This window comes from Pseudopipra pipra, chromosome 1 (assembly GCF_036250125.1).
Source record: "Pseudopipra pipra isolate bDixPip1 chromosome 1, bDixPip1.hap1, whole genome shotgun sequence".
Taxonomy (NCBI): Eukaryota; Metazoa; Chordata; class Aves; order Passeriformes; family Pipridae; genus Pseudopipra; species Pseudopipra pipra.
Window position 1 is genome coordinate 136,060,369 of NC_087549.1, and position 19,893 is coordinate 136,080,261.

Consider the following 19,893-nt stretch of genomic DNA (forward strand, 5'->3'; position numbering starts at 1 on the left):
GACCTGTAAGATGTACTTGCAGCATGCTCTGTCTTAAAAATGGATGTGCCCAGACTGAACACAAAAAGGCTTTTAAACTAAAATCCAGTTTTACTGGAATCTGAATTAGAATACTATTTACATTGAGAAAACTCAGTGTGGCCAGGGACAACAGAGTAGAAATAAAAGCACTTACAGCTGTCCCCTTGCCTACTTGTCCTCATAGATGTGTTCTCACTTTCCAGTTTGTTGCAGTTATCTCAAACTTTTCCTGAGTGACTGCAAGCTCTGCTCCTCCCCCTCCATCCCAAAACAACATTCCCTTGTCTCTGATGGCCTGTCTCCCCTCTCCTTTCAGTAGTTTCTCAATCTTTCTAAGTGAGCCACAAGCCAGCAACTTTCTAGTGTCTCCCTGTCCTGCCCAGCCTGATTTCATCTGCAGTCTCTCTACTCCTCTCCTCAACTCTCCTCTGGATGATCAGTAGTTTCTCAGGAAAACAGCAAGGTTAAACCTCAAGAGGTTTAACCAAAGCTAATCACACTGTTTAAAGGAATTTAACATAAAGCTGAAAATTAACGTGAAATTTACATTTGGAAAGAGACAGGCTGAGATTTGTAAAATTAAAATCAGACATCACATGTCCTGTGATAAAATGGCAGCAACGACCAACAAGGTAGCCTTGCACTCTCACTATTTTCACAGCTCTCTACGTGTATTTGGTGCCCACACCATATCTTCTGGGAGATGTAGCATCAGTTCTGATGGTGAGTTCTCGTTGATATCACAACACAACCAAAAAAATTATACTACAAGTTTTGGATAGAGAAAAAAAGTACTGTAGACTACTGAACTCTAAAATTTAGAGTATTTCCCAAGACAAGAAAACGGACAGAAAAAAATAGAAAGAAATATTTTTTATGACAAAACTGGAAACTGTAAAGAAGCAGGTCTTCAAGTACCTCACAAAAAGAAGGATAAAATTCAGATTATCCTTGTTTTAACATTCACAGAGTCAAAAAAAGGGCTATGAGAAAATCCTTCTGATAAAAAAAAAGAACCTAATAAAAGAAATTGAAAACATCAATGTCTAATCTCATTCAAAAAATAATAAACTATCATATGCAAACAAGTTCAGTCTCCTTTTGCACAATTCAGAGTTGGCTAACTCAGGTCATATTTGAGAACATATGTGTCATAATTTAATATATGGTGAAAAAAGGACTGATATGCATTAATGTGATACATTTCTTACTCTAATTATTTGAATATGTTTGTGAAATTAAATTATCCTGTCTTGATTTTCAGCTATTTGATGTTGAAGAAAAAAGGCAGGGCATTGTACCAGCTTTGTGACAGACTGTTTCAAGAATAGTAAAAAAAATATCATCTGCTAGGAACCCTGCAGAAAAAATGTTACAGTATTTATTCCAAATAGATGAAAAATTGCAATGTCCTGAGGTTCTGAGAAGTGGTTTAATGAAATCAGTTTTTCAGCTATTTAAAAGCTGACTTCAGCTTATATAAAAGTCTTAGTCCTGTGGCTTTACAAAATGTAAATCTGTCCCTTATTAATACCGAATGTTTGTCATGGCTCCCTGCCACCTTGTCCCAACTGCTGACATAAAATCATCAGTAGAAAAACAGAACATAGCAAGGATTCTTTGATCTCAGAGATTTTTGGATACTAACTCTGTCTGTTAGGGCTGTTGACTAGTAATGCAGGTTAACAAAGCTTTTGTTCTGCCTCATGGTATGTGGTAAAGGAGCATAAAGGCTACTCGGAATTGTTATATGTACATTGATTCATTGTACAGCAGTGTTAACATCAGGGGAATTGTTCCCAGTTCTTCATCTGTACTGCATATTCCTTGGCTGTAACCAAGAAAAGACTTTATTGAATGGATGCTGGAATACTGTTAGAAATTTTTCTATCATTAACTGTAGCTCACCATATGTTATTAACAATATGTGATGCATGAAAGATCATGGGAAAGATTTCGCTTTATCAGAGTGCCAAGTATCACAGTTGAAATAAGCTCTTCTATCAAAGCAAGTCAAATAACCCAGATTTAGACCTATCTATTCTCCCTAATAAAAGTTTCAAGCATTTATTTGGAGTTCAATTTTCTCTTCATGTCAACTAAGAGTAGCATTAAGTGCTGAAGTTTGAAGGTTTAAACACTGAGAACAGAAGTGACAATTTAGCTATTCATAATAAGAATAGGGTTTTTTCTGGTTTGTTTGTTTCTTTGTTTGGGGCGGGGGTTGTTTGTTCATTTGTTTTTATTAGGTGTCGTGTTTTTATTAGGTGTAGTGAATTACCTCTGCTGTGTGATATAAAATTAATCTTGTTACAATGCTAAGCACTGAATACTGGAATTAAAACTTTAGATTTGGGAGGGAGGTGCATGGGGAGTTTGTGATCTTCCAATTAAATATGTGCCTGAACAGGCATGTGTTAGGGTTTGAATTGAAATTGCATGGGAATCCTTAATTCCAGCTTCTCCTAAATTCTCAAGTCTTGACTCTGTAACCATAACAACGGTAACAGAATGTGGAGATGGGAGAAAGGTTGTGATGAAATTATTTTTATCACATCTAAAGTGTCTTAGGTTCTCATAAATTGTTTAAAGGTCATTCCTCTAAAGACTTCATAAATTTAACTTGTTAGCAAGAAACTAGAGAGAGAATTCCCCAAGCATCTGTGAAATTTGCCTGTAATATCTGCGTATTATGCAGAGACAACATCCCTGCATTATTTTCTATGGGCCACACTGGTACGTGTAGAACTCATTGCTGAACTTAAGCCTTTTTTGGGTGATGTGTAATTCCTAGTGTAAATCACTGTCTCTCTAGTACATAGATAGTAAGCAAAAGAAAAGTTTTGTGGTTTTTGTGTTATGGGTTTTTTTGGTATAGACACAAATTTAAAATACAAGAAAAAGTTTTAAAGAATATATTTTTGCTGGTGTAATCTTAGCCTGTACTTGCGCACCTAGCTTGTACAACAGTGAGAAGCAGCATTAGATGTTATTGTATGGTGTTGTCTCCCATGTAAGCAGATAAATTTACAACTGTCTGAGAATGACAAAATGATTTATAATCTCCAATATATACTACAGTCCACCTGCCAGGAGCAATGCCTGGTGTTGGCAGGCTCTGGTTAAAGCAGACCATTTTAACTGATAAAAAGACTAAACCAATGCTGAAAAGGGGCATCTGGAAAGGAAAGAAAATAACTTTATCACTTTTTTTAATTATTATTTGTGCCAAATGTATAGTTTAATACAGACCATCCATTGCTCAGGCTTTTAAAATAACTATTTCATCTCACAAAAGCTATTCATAGGGTAAAGTGCAATGAAAAGCAGATTTGTGAACTGATTTTGCAGTAAATACCTATTATTTCTTGCATAACTAGTTATAATCCAGATAATGAAGTAATCAGCATGTAGTAGTGTTAATATAACAGATCAAAAGCAATAAGAGCAAACATTAAGAAACAAAACCGAATGAAACAGAACCAATAAACAAAAAACATCCCCCAATTCTCCCCCCCTAAAAAAAAAACAAACAAAAAAACAAAAACAAAGAAAAAAAGCCAACTAAAAACCAAAACCCAAAATCTAACAAAAACAAAGCAAGAAAAGGATGGTCTCTGTGGAAAAATACAGCCACTGTAAATATATTCAGATCTCTTATCAGGTTTTCTACTGATACATAACCCTGTCTGTTCTATCAAGAGAATTGTCATTTAGGCAAAAAGGCTTTTTTCTCTGAAATGAACAGGTCTCTTCTATAATCTAAGCATTGCTTCCTAATTTTACTTAAATATGGAATCAGTGTTGCTTCTGAAATCAAAATAATTTTGCTACCAGAATACAGCAGCACAGTCAGCCTTTCTGTCAGGTCATTCCCTAATCTTTATTCAGACCTCTAAAAGTTGCAACTCGGGTCTGTATTTGAGACACAAACATGTAAAAAGTGGTTCCTAGAGGTTTATGGTTCCCTGTCTTTTTCTCTCCTTGCTCTCTTCTCTATATTCTTCCCTTACTTGAAGTGTTCTTCAAGAGCAAATCAAGCATCAGCTCCAATTGAATGTTCCACAAAGAGCAAAAGGGAGGGAGGGAAAGAACAGAAGAGAAACACAAGAAAGAAGGACATGTAAGATTGGACAAAAAGTAAAAAAAAAAGGAAGAAAAAAGAACTGGGAAACAAGATGGATGGGCAGGCTGGCATGAAGGACTACTTCTTTGCTGTAAGCTGATTAAAACTAGGGCCTATCTCTTCAGTGAACTTTTTCAATTCACTTCAACAGTTTAGGTGCTGCTGTACTGATTTCTTGAGCAGGTTCACTTCATATTGTAAATGCCAATGTGTATTACTTCAATCTCCTGGGTTGCTTAGAGTAAAAGAAGATGGAGATCAGTCACTTTTCTCACTACTGAAATACTTTGTATGCTAGGCACATCACTTGGAGTATCTGCACCAAACTTCCCTCAAGCCAGCCCGGTGCTCTCAGTATCCCATATTTTGATTCTACTTCACAAAATGACTAATTTTTACTGGTTTATGCAAGTTTACAATGAGTTTTTTATGAAGAAGGTCATTCATTTTGAGGGTCACTTTCTACAAAGCACAACCCCAGACCCAAAAGCAGGGGGAAGAAACTCAGGACTCAATTTAATTTGGACTCTCATCTCCAGCTGTCAGGGATAAATGTACCCACTACACTGTTTCAAGCTGTTTCTTTCTCTGTCATGTGAATGTCTCATGTCAGCATCAATTAAACAATATGCTTACTGGTGATTTGACCTGTATTTAAAGCAGGGTTGAAATATTGGTTTTGTCCTAGAGAAAATTTCATTTTAAAAATCACTTTTTTTTTTTTTCTGGAGGAATTCTTAAGACTTTTATTTTGTTTAATGGTTATCTAAGTGAATAGCAATTTCACTGTTGAATTTAGCACCAAATCCTTTCTTCAGTGCCAGAAGTAGCTTCACTCCTAAAATCTCCCACTCGAGATTTTAACTCAGTGATATAGTCATGAAAAATCTGTTATCAAAAACTATTATTTAAGAAGGTGGGACAAGGTAGCATAAAAAAGAGTGTAATTGTTTGAATTGATGAAATTCAAGTCTGACCATCTGCTGTGAACACATACTTCTGCTTCATTGGTGTAGCTGCATATTTGAAATCTGTGCCATAAAATAGAGTGGGCATCACATACCAACCTTCAATGATTCTTCTGGGGCTTATTTCATTAAAGAGTCAAGGCACAAAAGCAAATGACACAAAAAGTAATTTCCATATAGGTCTGCATTTCCTTATGATAGGATTAAATACCCTGAAAAAAATTCTGTCATGCCCAAGATTAACACATTAGTCTGAAACAAGAATTTTAGTGAAGCCGTAAAGTAACCTGTTCTTCAAATCAGTGTAATTCTTGGCAAAATAACAGCAAAATTTGAGTTTGTTCTGAGGTGTTTAGGGTAGGGGCCAGACAAGAAATCAGGCTGATCAGGCAGGTTTCAGACACTGACAGAATTTCTTTAAAATTTAAATTCATATTCTCTGTGAAATACGAACTTTCTCATGTGTCAACTAATTTCAGTGAAGAAACATTTGCTCTGAAATTTTCCAGTCCTCTCTATTTAAAACAACAGATATTAGAGAAAGCATTTACCCTTCCCCATTTAATAAATGATTTGCCTGCACCTAACAGGATGTCATTCGCAAGCTGTCTGTGATACAAAGCTTACCCCCGTGCTCCTATTCTAACACCAGATGCTGTTTGTTTTCTCTTTCAACATTTAACAGCAAGCATGAAGGTGTTGCTCCTCTTTCCTAGCTGTGAAACAGCTAAATGTACCTATCTAATCTGAACCAGTCATTGTGACACTGTTACAGATAATGGTAAAGGACTCAGATGAGATTGGTCTCTTTATTTCCCACAGTTTAAGCTGGTCTGAACTGCCTCTAGATACCTCCCCTTTCAGGTGTTAACATTAGAAAAATTAAGTCCCTCTCTAAACCTTTAAAATTGATCACCATAATTTCATTTTGTATAACAGTTATCTTTTCCTATTCAGCTCAGGCTGTAATTAGAACCTCTCATTGTGGCTATAAGAGCAGTGTGTAATCAGAGTGTGTCATGCTAGGGACCTGGGAGTAGCTCCCTGCACACCGTGGAAGAAAAGCTACATATAAAAGATGATAATGCCAATACATGAATTTTCTTCCAAACTGTCATCAATTATCACATTAAGCCTGCATTTCTAAAGAGTTGCAATCTCTGTTTTAAGGAATTCTCTCTAGTACACATCATTAAGTTCTTGGCTTCTAAGACTTGCTATGGCAAGGACTCCCTCAGGTCAGTTAAGAACTATGTGACAAATAGGTTCCTTATTATTAATTTAAGATGTATTTCCTTTCAGTTTGATTGAATGTTCTAGAAGATAGAACACACAGTTTTTCTTCCATTTACCATATATCATTTTGTTTACCTTCAGCATATCTGCTCCCGCTCATCTTCTGTATAAATTAAATCTGATATTTTCAGTCTCTGTCATATGAGTTTAATCACTGTAATCTCTAATGTCTTTTATCTTACTTCTTATGCATCCTGCATGCTTTTATGATACAAAGTGAGCCATTACTTTCTTTGAATAATCCATGAGGATGCATAGATCTTTTCTCAGACTACTTACAGTTCTTTTAGCATCTGTTTATATTGCTCACCTTCATGTTGACTCATTTGTATTTGCCAGCTATGAATTTTAGCAGTTTTCAGAACAGAAGCTATATCTAGATGCTCAAATCCAGACCCTTGTTATCATACACAGTCACATCATATAATTCTATTCAGAAGTTTAGTTAGCTTTCTTTTATGACCAATTATGGGGAATTCTTGGCTTACACATTCCTCTCTACCTTTCTGTGCTACTGGGAGTTTACAGCCTCTGAGGATCTTTGAGGTATGTGTGCAAAAAGAGGTATGTATTGCTGAAGTAGAGGTTACTTCTTTCTCCAAAATGGAATGAAGAGTTGCTGTTTTCACCATACTGTCCAAGAATCTAGTGAAGATTATTTTGTATAATACTGATTGCAAAGATTTGTGCACAGAGAAACTTCTACACTGATACAGCAAATGGATGTCAAGTCTCTCTTTTCTTCAAGGAACTAGGTTGTGGGTTTGGTGGGGTTTTTTTCCCTGTGTTCTCTCTCACCATTTCTGGAGCAGCCTGCACTGCAATACATATGGCACAGCTCCCAAAAAATGTCAGCATTCATGTGTAATGACCCCCATGTAATGTATTATAAACACAGCAAATGTATTAGAAACACAGCAATGGCAAATATGAGTTCACACAGAAGATACTGGCTCAGTGCACTGTGGTTGTCTCATAAGTACAGTCTCTAAAGGATGTTGCAAAGTGTACATTCATGTTCATAGGAATGTATAACTACGATCATCCACATATTACTGCCTTAATCTACATACTATTAATACCATGTACACTAAATAGTTGGCTGACTAACTTTTGGTCATTCTGAATATATGCAAGACATAACAGATTAAGTTTTCTATATAAAAAATTTTTCAGATTAAAATAAGAAAAGCAGATATGCTTTGACATCCTGAAATGAAGCAGTGTATCAGCCAGGCATGTCCTTGTAAATTAAACCTGCCCTGACTGAACATCAAAAAACAACAGACACCTTGTCTGGTTTTTATTTTTTGTTTCCAGTGAGATGAGCCATAACTGCAGGCACAGGATGCAGCAACATGGGCAATGCTAAATTCATTCCTCTGAATTACCTGTATGTATATTAGGGAATAATGAGTTGGAAATCCTAGAAGCAAATTTGAGGGGTTAACATTCTCTCTTCCAGGGTGACTTTACCATAAGAACTTGCTAATAGCACAAGACATTTTGTCAGGCAGGATAGATTAGGATGTGCACTGGGATGGAAGTATTCAAGTGCTATTTCATCTGTCTTTCTCTGTTGCTCCTCCTGTTTCAACTATGAGGAGTTTCCTGTCTAAATGGATCGCAGTGACTATGTCTGCATTTCAGATAAGCTTAAGACTCATGTAAAATGTGGTGGTGCTAATTAGTCAAGATGTCATTAGTCCAGGGAAATTAATTGTACATAAATAATGTGGAATTTCAGCTTCACGGCTCAAGAGATAAATTCAGAGCTTTTTCAGAATTGTCTGTCTTAAAAAAAGTAGCAGAAGAGGATTATTAAGCAAGCTCTTCAAAGTTCCCATTACCCTGCTAATGAAGATTTAACACATAGCCCAGAAGATATGGTTGATCTGTACTCCGTAAGGTCCTTCCACCACATCAGCATTTGTGTATCCCCAGCTGCTCTCATCAGCGAGGAAGCTAATTGTGACTTTGAAGAAGCAACTTACCTGCCTCCCAGCTGAAAGCAGAACACTGGAAGTACAGTCCATGCATAGCAGTGAGCGGGTAGTTAAGAGTGTTTTCCTCCATTAGCTGTACTTCAAGTGAGCCAGCTCTTGGGTGCATATGCAGGCTGCTCTGACCTACCTGGAGCTGTTAGAGTAATTAAAGTTCGTGTCAGGATTACATGTATCAAGGACTGCGCAGTAGAAAGGTGAAGTTTGACTTCCCTTCCTATAAAGTTGCCTGGGATTATTACTGTTATTCACATACAGTTTTGCAGTAACAGGCAAAGAACAAAGTCTGAGAGTTGAGACCATATTATTATGATTGCAAAAGCACAGGAATAGGTATTGTGCGTCCTCAGTACAAACATCAGGGAAATATCTTCCATCATCATATATATAATATAAATAAAATATATATAATCACTATAAACTAACACCATGCTTGCCTTTACCACCTTTTTTCCCAGTATTTTTATTTTATTCCTTAATGAAAAGAGGGACTTTTCTGGATTTTTATCAATTGCCTGGTCCTACAGGCATTGGACAGAGTGTGAAGTCTACAGGAAATGTCACTGGATGAGAAGAACATCATTTCAACACCTACCTCACACAGGGGGTACATATACCTCATTCCTTAAGGACAAAAGGTTCTGTGTTTTGTTGTATAAGTTTTGCATAGCTTCTAAAATAGTTTGATTCGTCAGTTATAGCCTGCAATGGTTTCTGGATTTTATTAAATATAAAAAAATATATAGTGGTATAGCATTTTCAAACCTGTAAAATACTCTCAATTTTTCTGGATTTCTTATCAAAACCTCCAATATCCTATAGAAGACCATGCCTAAATTATTTATTTGTTTTGAAAATACCCCTCTGCTTTCCAATGGAGTGAAATAACTGGAGTAGTTTGATAAGAATTATTTATATTTTGTTTACATTCATGTCCTAGAACTATTCTCTTCTTCTCCACTGTAAGTTATTGGTAAATATTAGTACCATTACAAATCTCAATTCCATTCTCTCCTCTCAATTTAGAGAGTAATTTCTCCACCACCACTATGCCCAGGATATTAATGAATAATTTTCCCTTTATTCTTGTAACCTCAGTGAAAGTTGCAGTCTTCTCAACTAGCTGTAACTCTTACTTTCTCAAGTCTTTTATTTTTAACTTGAGAAGATGGAATTTTCTTAGCAATGAACAACCAAACCTTATGAAGATTTGAAGGAACCTCCAAATTATAAAACAAATTTTTCTGATAGTCTTATATTTTGCTTCAGTGGCAGGAATGCTTGCTAAGATTCCAGCCAAAGTTAGAAATTAACAATTAAATTAATGTGTGGAGATACATGAAGGAGTTTTTAACCAGCTAATATACTCATTCTTCAAGCTTTTTGTTGTTTAACACTTCTTATCCATCCTGGTCTTTGAGGATTAGCTATGCTGTCTTAACTATCATCATATTTTTTTTCCTTGCCTCCTCCCTCTCCCTATAGATAGTCCCCATGCTTCATGCTTTCCCATCTTCAGTATCTTTCCCATCTATTTTTTTTTTAATTTGTCCTAACAACATACCAAGTTTCAGAGATACTATCTTTGTTTCACCTTAATCCATTTTCTATCCTTTTTTTCTTTAATCAATAACAGTGACCTACATGGACACAGTGGAAAATCATTTCACTGGCCAAAATTGCACACTGATAATCTGACATCAGATTCCTAAGTAGTGTGTGCCATGTAAGACAAAAAAATACTGTTCAAATTCAGAGATTTGGAAGGAAATAAATGGCCAACCTTAGGTGGTTAGTAGTTGATTATAAAACCTCTATGTATGCATGCTTAGGAAGATAAAGTAGTTGCCCATATGACTAAAAGCTGCCTAAATTTTTTATCCATAATTCAAACATAGCATGAATATGTGGAAATATTCCATCAATAAATGGAAACATAACATATGAATATACTTCTGGGTAATAGAACTTTCCTATACTCTTACCAGTATACACACCTGCTTTGTGAGAGTTCTGAGGTGAACTGTGCCCTAGTGGATCCAGAGCAGATGGCACCTCTCTTGCCATGTCTGAGTAGTTCTTGTGCACAGCTGCAAATCTGTTTTCTTATTCTTTCTTTACAGTCAAGCAAGTTCTGCAGTGACAAGAAAGAGGGCAATTTGGATTAAAAGCATATCTGGCTCAAGAGAAAATCTGGCAAACAGGGAGAAAAGAAATTATACAATCAAGAGCAATCAGAAAATTATTTTGATGGGTGATTACCATCAGATTGCAATGTTTCTACATGGCTCCACAGAGCTTGGTAGGAGCCCAGATGCAATTTGACATTTGTATAAAATCATCAGTCTGCATAAAAGGCAGCTTATGAATTACATGATTTTTTTGTAGTATGCTGAAGAAGAAGGAGGACTGAATGGACCAGGTATTTTCTGTCACTGAATAAAATTACTCTCCAGCTCAGCTAGAGCTGTCAGCTGAAATTATGCCATTTTTACTTAAAAGTTGGCATGTCAGAATATGCTACTGGCTCCAGTTTCTAAAGCTAGGCTTCATTAGTTATATTAATTACCTACCTTGAACAAGGTAACCCTTTAACCAGAGAAAACTCACATCTGTAAAATGGGTTAATAAATCTCTCTCTGTTCACTGTGTTTGAGTAGGGCTGGTGCTTCCCCTCTGGCATGGTCTCTGCCCACAGTTTTACAATGGAGCACTGAGTTGCAATAAATCCCGCATCAGTCTCTTTTGGTCTCTAGGGAAGTCACCTTCCTCCTGTCAAATCTGAAACTGGGATACAGATCTGCTTTCTAACATGCCCTGATCCTTTCTGAATTCTTCTAGATGTCACTGAGGCTACAGACAGATTCTTGTTGCTCCTATCATCCAACCCTTCTTCTCCCTACATCGACCACTCAAAGTCATTTTCTGGGAAAATGAGATAATGGAATACACTCTCCCTCTGGAGTGCCTAGTTAACTCACTGTGTAACTGCTAGGGTAAGGCACAAAGGCAATACCATGTGCTAAACCATGGTAAAAAACATGAAGTTCCCTCTCACATGTTCAAATAAAATAGCTTTAATATAAACATTTAATAGTGTATATATGAGGTTTTGTATTACACATTTAAGGAGAGGAAACCACAATTTCAAAATGGAAATTACTTTATAAAAATTGATAAGCCTTTACACTAGTTGTCATTTAGGTTTTGCAAAAATACGTGCCTTCAGCCATTTTGAGACTCCTCAAACTGCACGTGTCTCAGCAAAGGCAGCCAACCTGGCCTAGGTGCCCGAGGTCCCTTCATTCTGATGAAGGCCACAATAACAGCGAGTAGACAAGAGCTAAATCTAGATAAATTAAAGTGACAAATTATACAGGGGTTTTTTTGGGGTTTTGGGATTTTTTTTTTTGGTTGGTTGGTTTTTGTGTTTCGTTTGTTTGTTTGTTTTGTTTTGTTTTGGGGTTTTTTTTGTGACTGTGATTAACCATTAGGCAACAAATTAAAACAGTAATGCTTGTGTAAGATTTCTTGTATTTGGTCACTTCAAATTAAGACTGGATTTTACCAAACAGTAATTTTAGAATAATTTTACCTGGCTGCAGTTTTTAACTCAAATGCAACGCTTTTGTTTTGAAGGGGCATTTGTTAGAAAGATATAATTTTTGCAAGAAAATAGTGAAACAAAAGAGAGACAGATTAGGTGAGGGGGCAGGAAATCGCATCTTTTTCATCTCTAATTGTTTGTGTTTCTCTACATTAGGGTCCCAGTTCCTCAACTCAGAAATTTACTTAACTTTCACATGGAGGGATACAGGGAAATTAATCAGATTTCTTTTATGAGAAAACAATACAGTGATAATGTGGATAAGGAAGCCAATTCTAAGCTTTGAACTTAGTTTTATTTTATTTTTCTCTCTCCTAAGTTTGTTTTGTGTATTTACTACTTACATTCCATTATATTGACTTGGGTGCTGCTCTTTATGATTCCCAGATAAGCTTTAGTCTCCCTGGCAAAAGTGTTAAAAGGTTTGCATTTCCTGTGTGCTCATCTCTGCTAATCGTTCCTAATCTTTTTCAAAAAAAAGATAGTCGTGCTAATCTTTTTCAAAAATTCTTGTTTTATTCACAGATGTGGAAAAGAATGGGAAGGAAACCGTTGCCACATAAGTGCTAAGCCTCTTCAGCCTCCAACTCTCCTACAAAATGGTGGGTCTGTAAAAAGAAAGAAATATCTTTCAATTCATTCTTTGAATGTTTTGTTTTACTTATTTCTGTCTTTGCTCTAATTTTGCAGATATTTGGATTGGGTTTGGTATTGGTTTCTTCTTGATTAAAATTACAGCTGCTGCCTTGTATTTTCTTTCGAAGAAGAAAGTGCCAGAAACGTAAGTGAAACTTTTATTTTGCGTAAAGCAGACACAAATGTGGCACAAAGCAATGGCTAGCTGCCCAGACTCATTGGTTTCAACTTTTAAATCTCCCTGCAGTCTGTTTGTCTTCATGTGCAACACTAAGCAGAAAAACTAGCTTTGCAACAAAAGCTGACCTTAGTGGACCCCATCCTGGAAACAATGAGGAATGGCTTGACTGCTTAGAATGTTTTGATTGTAACATTGTATGAGTATTCTTAAATTATAAAATTCAGAGTTCAGAGGTTTTTTAGGATGTGCCTTACACTGACAAATCACTATTTCACAGATATAATTCCTAGCCCTTCCTGTCATCCTTCTGATAATTTCTGCTTTCTCTCTCCTCCCTAATGTAAGATTTTTTTATTCTGTTTCTTATTTTCCTCCTACACCTGTGTTGCTTCTCTACCCATCTCGTAACTTATTCTGCTAGATCCTTCTCTGTCGGCAAGTACCTACCACTGCCTCTTCCTCCCTTTCAGCAGTTTCTGTTGTGCATTGTGCTGTCTATTTTCATGTTGTTAGATTTTCCTCACCCTTCATTTTCTTCTCCATAATTCATCTTCAAAGCTGTCTCTTTTCCTTTAAACTTGTTCTCTGCTATAGACTTTTCTCTCTTTGGGGATGCTGTTATCTCCCAAACTATCCACTAATCCATGCAGACTCCTGTCCTGACATTATTGCTGCTGACATGTCTCCTGTCCCTGCATGCTCCCCTGACAGGTAGAGCTGTCTATAGACACAGAAGAAAAATGTTGAAGCAGGAGCCTATATCAGTTGTGCTACTGTTAATTGAGTGCATAGCTTTACCTGCTTTCTTTACATCTCCTTCCTCTTCTGTAAGCGGGAATAACATTTTCTTATCTGATTTTGTGGGGGCTTCAAGACTTAATTCATTCACAGTAATACAGCCTGCTAAGGCACACGTAGGGAAAGACATCTCAGAAGTGCAAGATTAGTTTTATTGTAAGAGCTGCTAGATTTTTTTTTTTTTTTTGTAATTTCAATTAGTATCTTTGGAAACAAATAATTTCTCAAAACATGTTTGATGGTGTTCTAATTAAAAAAGTATTGTTGTTCCTTATGCTACCTCTCCTGTACTCTCAATGCTCCCTTCTACCTTTTCCTTTCATAAAGGTCTGCTTAAAGGTTACTGCACTGTCATTCATATCTCTTCTACCCACATATCTGTATTCAAAGAATATTTTTTCCTTTCTTGGAAAAGCTATATATGCTGAAAAAACACCCAGTCTTTTTTGTACTCTGTTGCAATATGATGTCAAACATGCGAATATCCTATTAGTTATTAAAACACCTATTAGATGTTAAATCACCTACTAGGTGTTAAAACAGGGATGAATGAGGATCTTCTTACTATGGTGCTAAGAAAATATCACAGCCCTCATATGCAGAGAACCAGAGCTGTGAAACAGAGGGTTAGACAAGCTTATGCAACAAAGCTCATTCAAGTCTTGATTGTTTTCACTGGAATTGCCAAAAAGATCAGTTATGCTGATGGAAATTTTTGTGATTACAAGTTTTATCTGTTATGAACTGAGATTTCCAAATCATTTTGCCCATGGTACAGAACAAAAATTTATAATTTTCATTGTTTTTAATCACAGTTGACTTAACATATAAGTTAAAATGCATTTTATAGGCATCTTGCTAAGAAATAATCTAGCTAATCAATGGCAATTTGAAATTATGAAATTGCAAAAACAATGAAATCTGAAACTTTGAATTTGAGAAGATAAGTTCATTCAGGCAGTCTGTCTCTCCTTCTTCAACTATCTAGTGCCTACCATGATTTGGTATATAAAAATCACAGCTGGAAACATAGTAGTGAATTAAGGCAAATTATTCTTTCAGTGCTTGATCAGTAGTCAGAACTGACTAGTCAAAATGCAGCCAATGTTACCATACAGAAGTTTGGATTTTTAAGATAAGCCTTTATAATAAGAAGAGACTTGTGTCTGCATAAGTCTGTAAAATGTACAATGTGACAGCACCACACAGAGGCATGAGATTTTACTCCTCTTTTTTTTTAAGGGATTTGATGAAAGAGAGGAATTTAACTGACACATAAATAATACATTCCTGCAATTAATTTTCTCTTCAAAGGCCTGTGTCTGCTTTTAGCCCTCCTGGATCATATTGTTTTCTAAAAGTATAGTCACTCTAAGGAAGCTTTCACACAATTGAGGCCTTATTTACTGCCTTTTGATAACTTCTTTTGCTAGCTATTTTTAGATAATTTCCATTAGTATCTCCTTGCCTTACTGATATAGAACCACACGTGCAGGTATTGGCAGATGGTTCTTCAGAGGCACATTAACAGTTGTAGGTGCTAGCTCCCAGGACATCTCGAAATGGAGTGCAGGTCCATCTATGCCTCAATGGAAACAGCACAGGAATGTGCACAAGAGCTAGAGAAGAAGTTTCAGAGTCCAGTAGAACTAATTTTTTTCACCAGAAAGCCAGGTAGCAGGCAGTATCTCCAGACTGGGACCCCTTAGACAGCTGCTGGCTGAGAAGTTGTCAATAACAGCGGTAAGAATCTAAGAGTTACATTTGTCCCTCCTTTTTTTCTTTTTTGCCACTGGAAAGACTAATAGTGTCTTAACTCTTCAACTCAGAAAGGATACCCCACTTTTCCTTTGCTCTCTCCTTCTCCTTCCTTTGCAAGAATTTAATTTCTGATCTGCAGGCTTTAAATGCTCCATTGACTGAATGGGATTTACTGGAAGTCATCATGTAAGTTTATTTCCTAATGGACAAAAGTGGCCGGCTACATGGCTTGGCAACAGTGTACTTCATTACCATGATGGCATTCAGATATGCAAGCTACTTCCCGGTTCCCAGCTGGAGATATGTGAAACTTTTGTATAGAAACTTCAAGTTGGGGAAGCTTACAAATTTCTCACATTCCAGTTAGCACTGCAGAGATGATTTCCTAGTCCAGAAGGGAAGGCTGCCAGTTACTCCACTCCATCAGTAGCATCTGTCCTTATTGACCACATAGAAGAAAAGCTTCATTTTAGCTTCCATTTTATTGCAGATTCCTTCACATGCTTCATTTTACTTTAAAAAGTGAGAATATGAAAAGTAAGTGACTTTCTGCCCAGCAAAGCTATGCTTTTTTGTGTTTGCCTCCAAAGAAGTCATTGTCCCTGGATCCTTTCAGTTTGTTTCTTTCCTATTCTTGATCTGTGCCATCAGTTGCAAGGCTAATGTACCACAGCTATTATCAGTCCTGTCAATCTTAACAAGCACAGTACAATAAATTTTCCAAAGCATATAAAAAATGTATTTTGCCACACAGGCAACAGAGTGAAAAATGGAGGTGCTCTGAAAAAGTATTCTAAAATTATAGAAAATCAGGGGGAAAAAGGACCCACAGAAGCCATTTTTCATTCTGCCACATAACAGAGACTCAATGGTATCCCTCCTAAATTTGCATGTAAAGACCTCTAGTAACATGAATTTGATGGCATCCTCAGGCAATCTTGGTACCTTGGGTAGAAAGATGTTTACTATTAAAAAGTTATTTTCCAAATCCTTATATGTCTGTTTACAATTTAAGTTCATTCTTATTCACCATGGACAATAACAGATCATTCCCTTCCTCCTTTGAAAAAGCTTTTTCTGCTCTTGAAGACAATTGTTATGCCTCCTTGCAGGCTGCTTTCTTCAGGCTAAACAAGCTCAGTGCTTTTTGCCTTTCTCCATAGTTAAGGTTTACTTATAATTACGATGATTCCTAGTTTCTGTTGCCAGACTTTCTGCGATTAGACCTTACCCTTCTGGAGGTCTGGTGTGGAGGAATGGGTAGTGTATTCCAGGCGAGGCTCTCCAAGTGGATCTGAAGGGCTGCCAGAGGTCATTGCTGGCAATGCCTCTGTTCCTATATCCCAAAGTGTTAAACAGAATGACAGTATAATGACATTTATTGAATCATTTTCAGCCTGTGAACTGGAACAGAGACAGATACTGTTCTTGTAAAATGGGAGAAAAATGTGCAGTTTTATGGGAAAAAGAAAAGCAAAATTTGGAAGCATCAGCCATAACTGTTGTTTGGGAGTTGGTGTATTAGTCTAATGCTGCTATCCAAATCCATTTATTCTTCTGTAGAGTATTTTTGTTCTGAAGGATGATACCCAGTATTATCATCAGAAGTCTTCAGTTTTTCTGAAATGTACATCTCATGACCACTACACATAGGAAGGATGGCAAAGAAACAAGAAGTAGCAAGCTGAAGCAGAGCTAATATCAGTCTGCAGCCAACAAGACCACTCAGATGAAAGATGCAAAGGACTGATTTAAAAAAAATATAAAAAAATTAAATTTCCTAAAGGGACTCAAAAAGTACAAAGTGTAGACCTTGGAAAGGAAGACAGCATATATACAGTCTAATCAAATGTCACAGTGACTTGTAGATGATTCTAGATCCAGCTTTTGGAAAGTCTTCTCTCCTTTCATCATGCCTCCTGTTTCTTCTGTGGGATGTGAAAAATATAGCCCACTTCTGCAAACATAAATTTAATTGAAAAGATTTTGTGAATACTTTGGAAATTGAGATCTTGAGGTTACTTTGTTTAGAACTCAAGCTTTAGAATACCTATAAAGAATTCTTTAAAGGAATTATTTTAATTAGTAGCTTAATTGTAATCGAATGTTTGGTCCACTAGGATTTTGTCATTGTTGTTATGGTCCAGATGATAAGCATTCTTCAGGTACTATATTTCCTACAAAATTGTGTCCTGTACTAAAGATTTAATTTTTATTTCAAAGGTACATTGAAAAGTACAAAATTATGACCTATTGCATCCAAACAAATGAAATCTAGATACTTTAATTTTCCATTACAAAGCATTATGTTACGCAGCAGTAACATAGCGGGCAGGTATTTTTTTGTAGAGCATACAACTTCTTCCCGTCTCTGTGAAGTCACAGTGGAGAAACCTACGACAAGGCAGTAGTTTTTGCTACTAAAGAATACAGATGAGCTTAGCAAAGCTATGACCTATGTTACCTCATCTCAAGATGATTAAACCTTTCCTTTCCTTTTGTGGTATTTGTGGTTATGTTAGAAAATCCAGTTCTCTCTGAACTGCCTTACCCACATCTTTTTTTTTTTCTTAAACTGTTCTGTGCTTGCCATTTTTAACCCTAGTTATTCCCTACTTGGTAGAGTCTTCTGAACTTAGAATTTATGAGTTTTCCTCACAAATGAGATTTATAAACATTTCCCATTGATCAATTATTCTGGACTGTAAGTTTTCAAGCAGTGAGTACAGTGGTCACATGTATAAAACTTTCTCCCCACCACGAGGGAGATAGCTATATTTCTCTTTACTGTAGCAAAAAGCTATCATTTTCTGTCAGGTCAGTGTTTCACTTTGGTCAAATAACAGCAAGCATTGCAGGAATGAGCTTAACTCAAGCCACTACAATACGTTTAGTTAAAGTGTCCAATCAAGAAGTTAAAAACTGATGATCAGATGGCAACAGCCAGCCCACTGACTAGTACTGCACTTTTATGCCTTCCTCAGCAGTATCTATATTGGTGACAGAGTACGGTAGAGGACATACCATTGCTTTTCTCTAGTCAGGGGAGCTTCATATTCTGATTAGCTAAAGTTCTACTGTGTTGTGTTTAATTCTAGAGATGTATACATGACATGTAAAGTAGTGCGAATATGTCATCTCAGTTCCCTAGGACAGACTTCTTCAGTAAAGCTTTCGATACTGTCTCTCACAGTATCCTTCTGGACAAAATGTCCAGCACAGAGCTGGATAAACACATCATGTGATGGGTGGGCAACTGGCTCACGGGTCAAGCACAGAGGGTAATAGTGAAAGGGGTAACATCAGGCTGCTGACCTGGCACCAGTGGAGTTCTGCAGGGCTCCATCTTGTGCCCTGTGCTCTTCAATATCTTCATAAATTACTTGGACACAGGACTGGAAGAGATACTAAGCAAGTTTGCAGACGACATAAAACTGTGAATAGCTGTTGACTCCCTCAAAGGCAGAGAGGCCCCCCAGAGAGACCCTGACAAATGACGAAGTTCAACAAGGGAAAGTATTGGATTGTACACCTGGAATGGGGCAACCTCAGATGTTCAGATAGACTGGGGAATGAGATGCTGGAAAGCAGTGTCATGGAAAGGGACCTCAGGGTCCTGGTCCATGGTAAGTTGAATATGAATCAGCAGTGCCCTGGCAGCCAGGAGGGCCAACCATGACCTCAGGGGCATCAGGTAAAGCATCAACAGCTGATCAAGGGAGGGGATTGTCCTGCTCAGCTCTGCACTGGTGCAGCCTCACCTTGAATATTGTGTGATGTTTTAGTCACTGCAGTATAAGGAAGATATTAGCTATTAGGGAGTTCCAAAGGAGGGCAACAAAGATGCTGAAGAACCTTGACGGGAAGCTGCAGGAGGAGTGGCTGAGGTCACTTGATCTGTTCAGCCTGGAGAAGAGGAGACTAAGGGGACACCTCATTGCAGTTACAACTTCATTCTGAGGAATGGCCTGGAGTTGTTTCAGGGGAGGTTTAGGTTGTATATTAGGAAAAGGTTCTTCCCCCAGAGAGTGTTTGGGCACTGAAACAGGCTCCCCAGAGAAGTGGTCACAATGCCAAGCTTGACAAATTTCAAGGAGCATTTGGATGATACTCTGAAGCACATGGGGTGACTCTTGGGGATGATCCTGGACAGGGCCAGGAGTTGGACTCAATGATTCTTGTGAGTCCCTTCCAACTCAGCATATTCTGTGGTTCTGTCATTCAGGCAGTTAGTACCTCATCCAACTGATGGATTGCAGCACTTGTGTAAACATGGGATTACATTTTTTCTTATATATTCTTTGAGATCTTTTGAGTAATTTGAAAATATTTCAGAATTTTTAAGGATAATTATTGGTATCCCTTAGAAAGAATCATTTGCTACATTCACAAACAGGGGTAACCATACATGTGTTTGTATAAATACATTGATATATGTACATCTATGTGCATATATATGTTGTATGTATACGTGTAGCATAAAAGTTACATATAAG

The 19,893-nt window shown here is 37.0% G+C and overlaps 1 protein-coding gene across 1 annotated transcript in view; it reads left to right on the plus strand.

The window, feature by feature from the left end:
- The window catches only part of MALRD1 (MAM and LDL receptor class A domain containing 1), a 246,779-nt gene that overhangs the window by 215,762 nt on the left and 11,124 nt on the right, over positions 1 to 19,893 (plus strand). The window contains exons 37-38 of the mRNA XM_064634936.1: positions 12,547 to 12,623; positions 12,712 to 12,802. Coding sequence (XP_064491006.1) covers positions 12,547 to 12,623; positions 12,712 to 12,802 — 168 coding nt within the window. The remainder of the gene's footprint in view (positions 1 to 12,546; positions 12,624 to 12,711; positions 12,803 to 19,893) is intronic.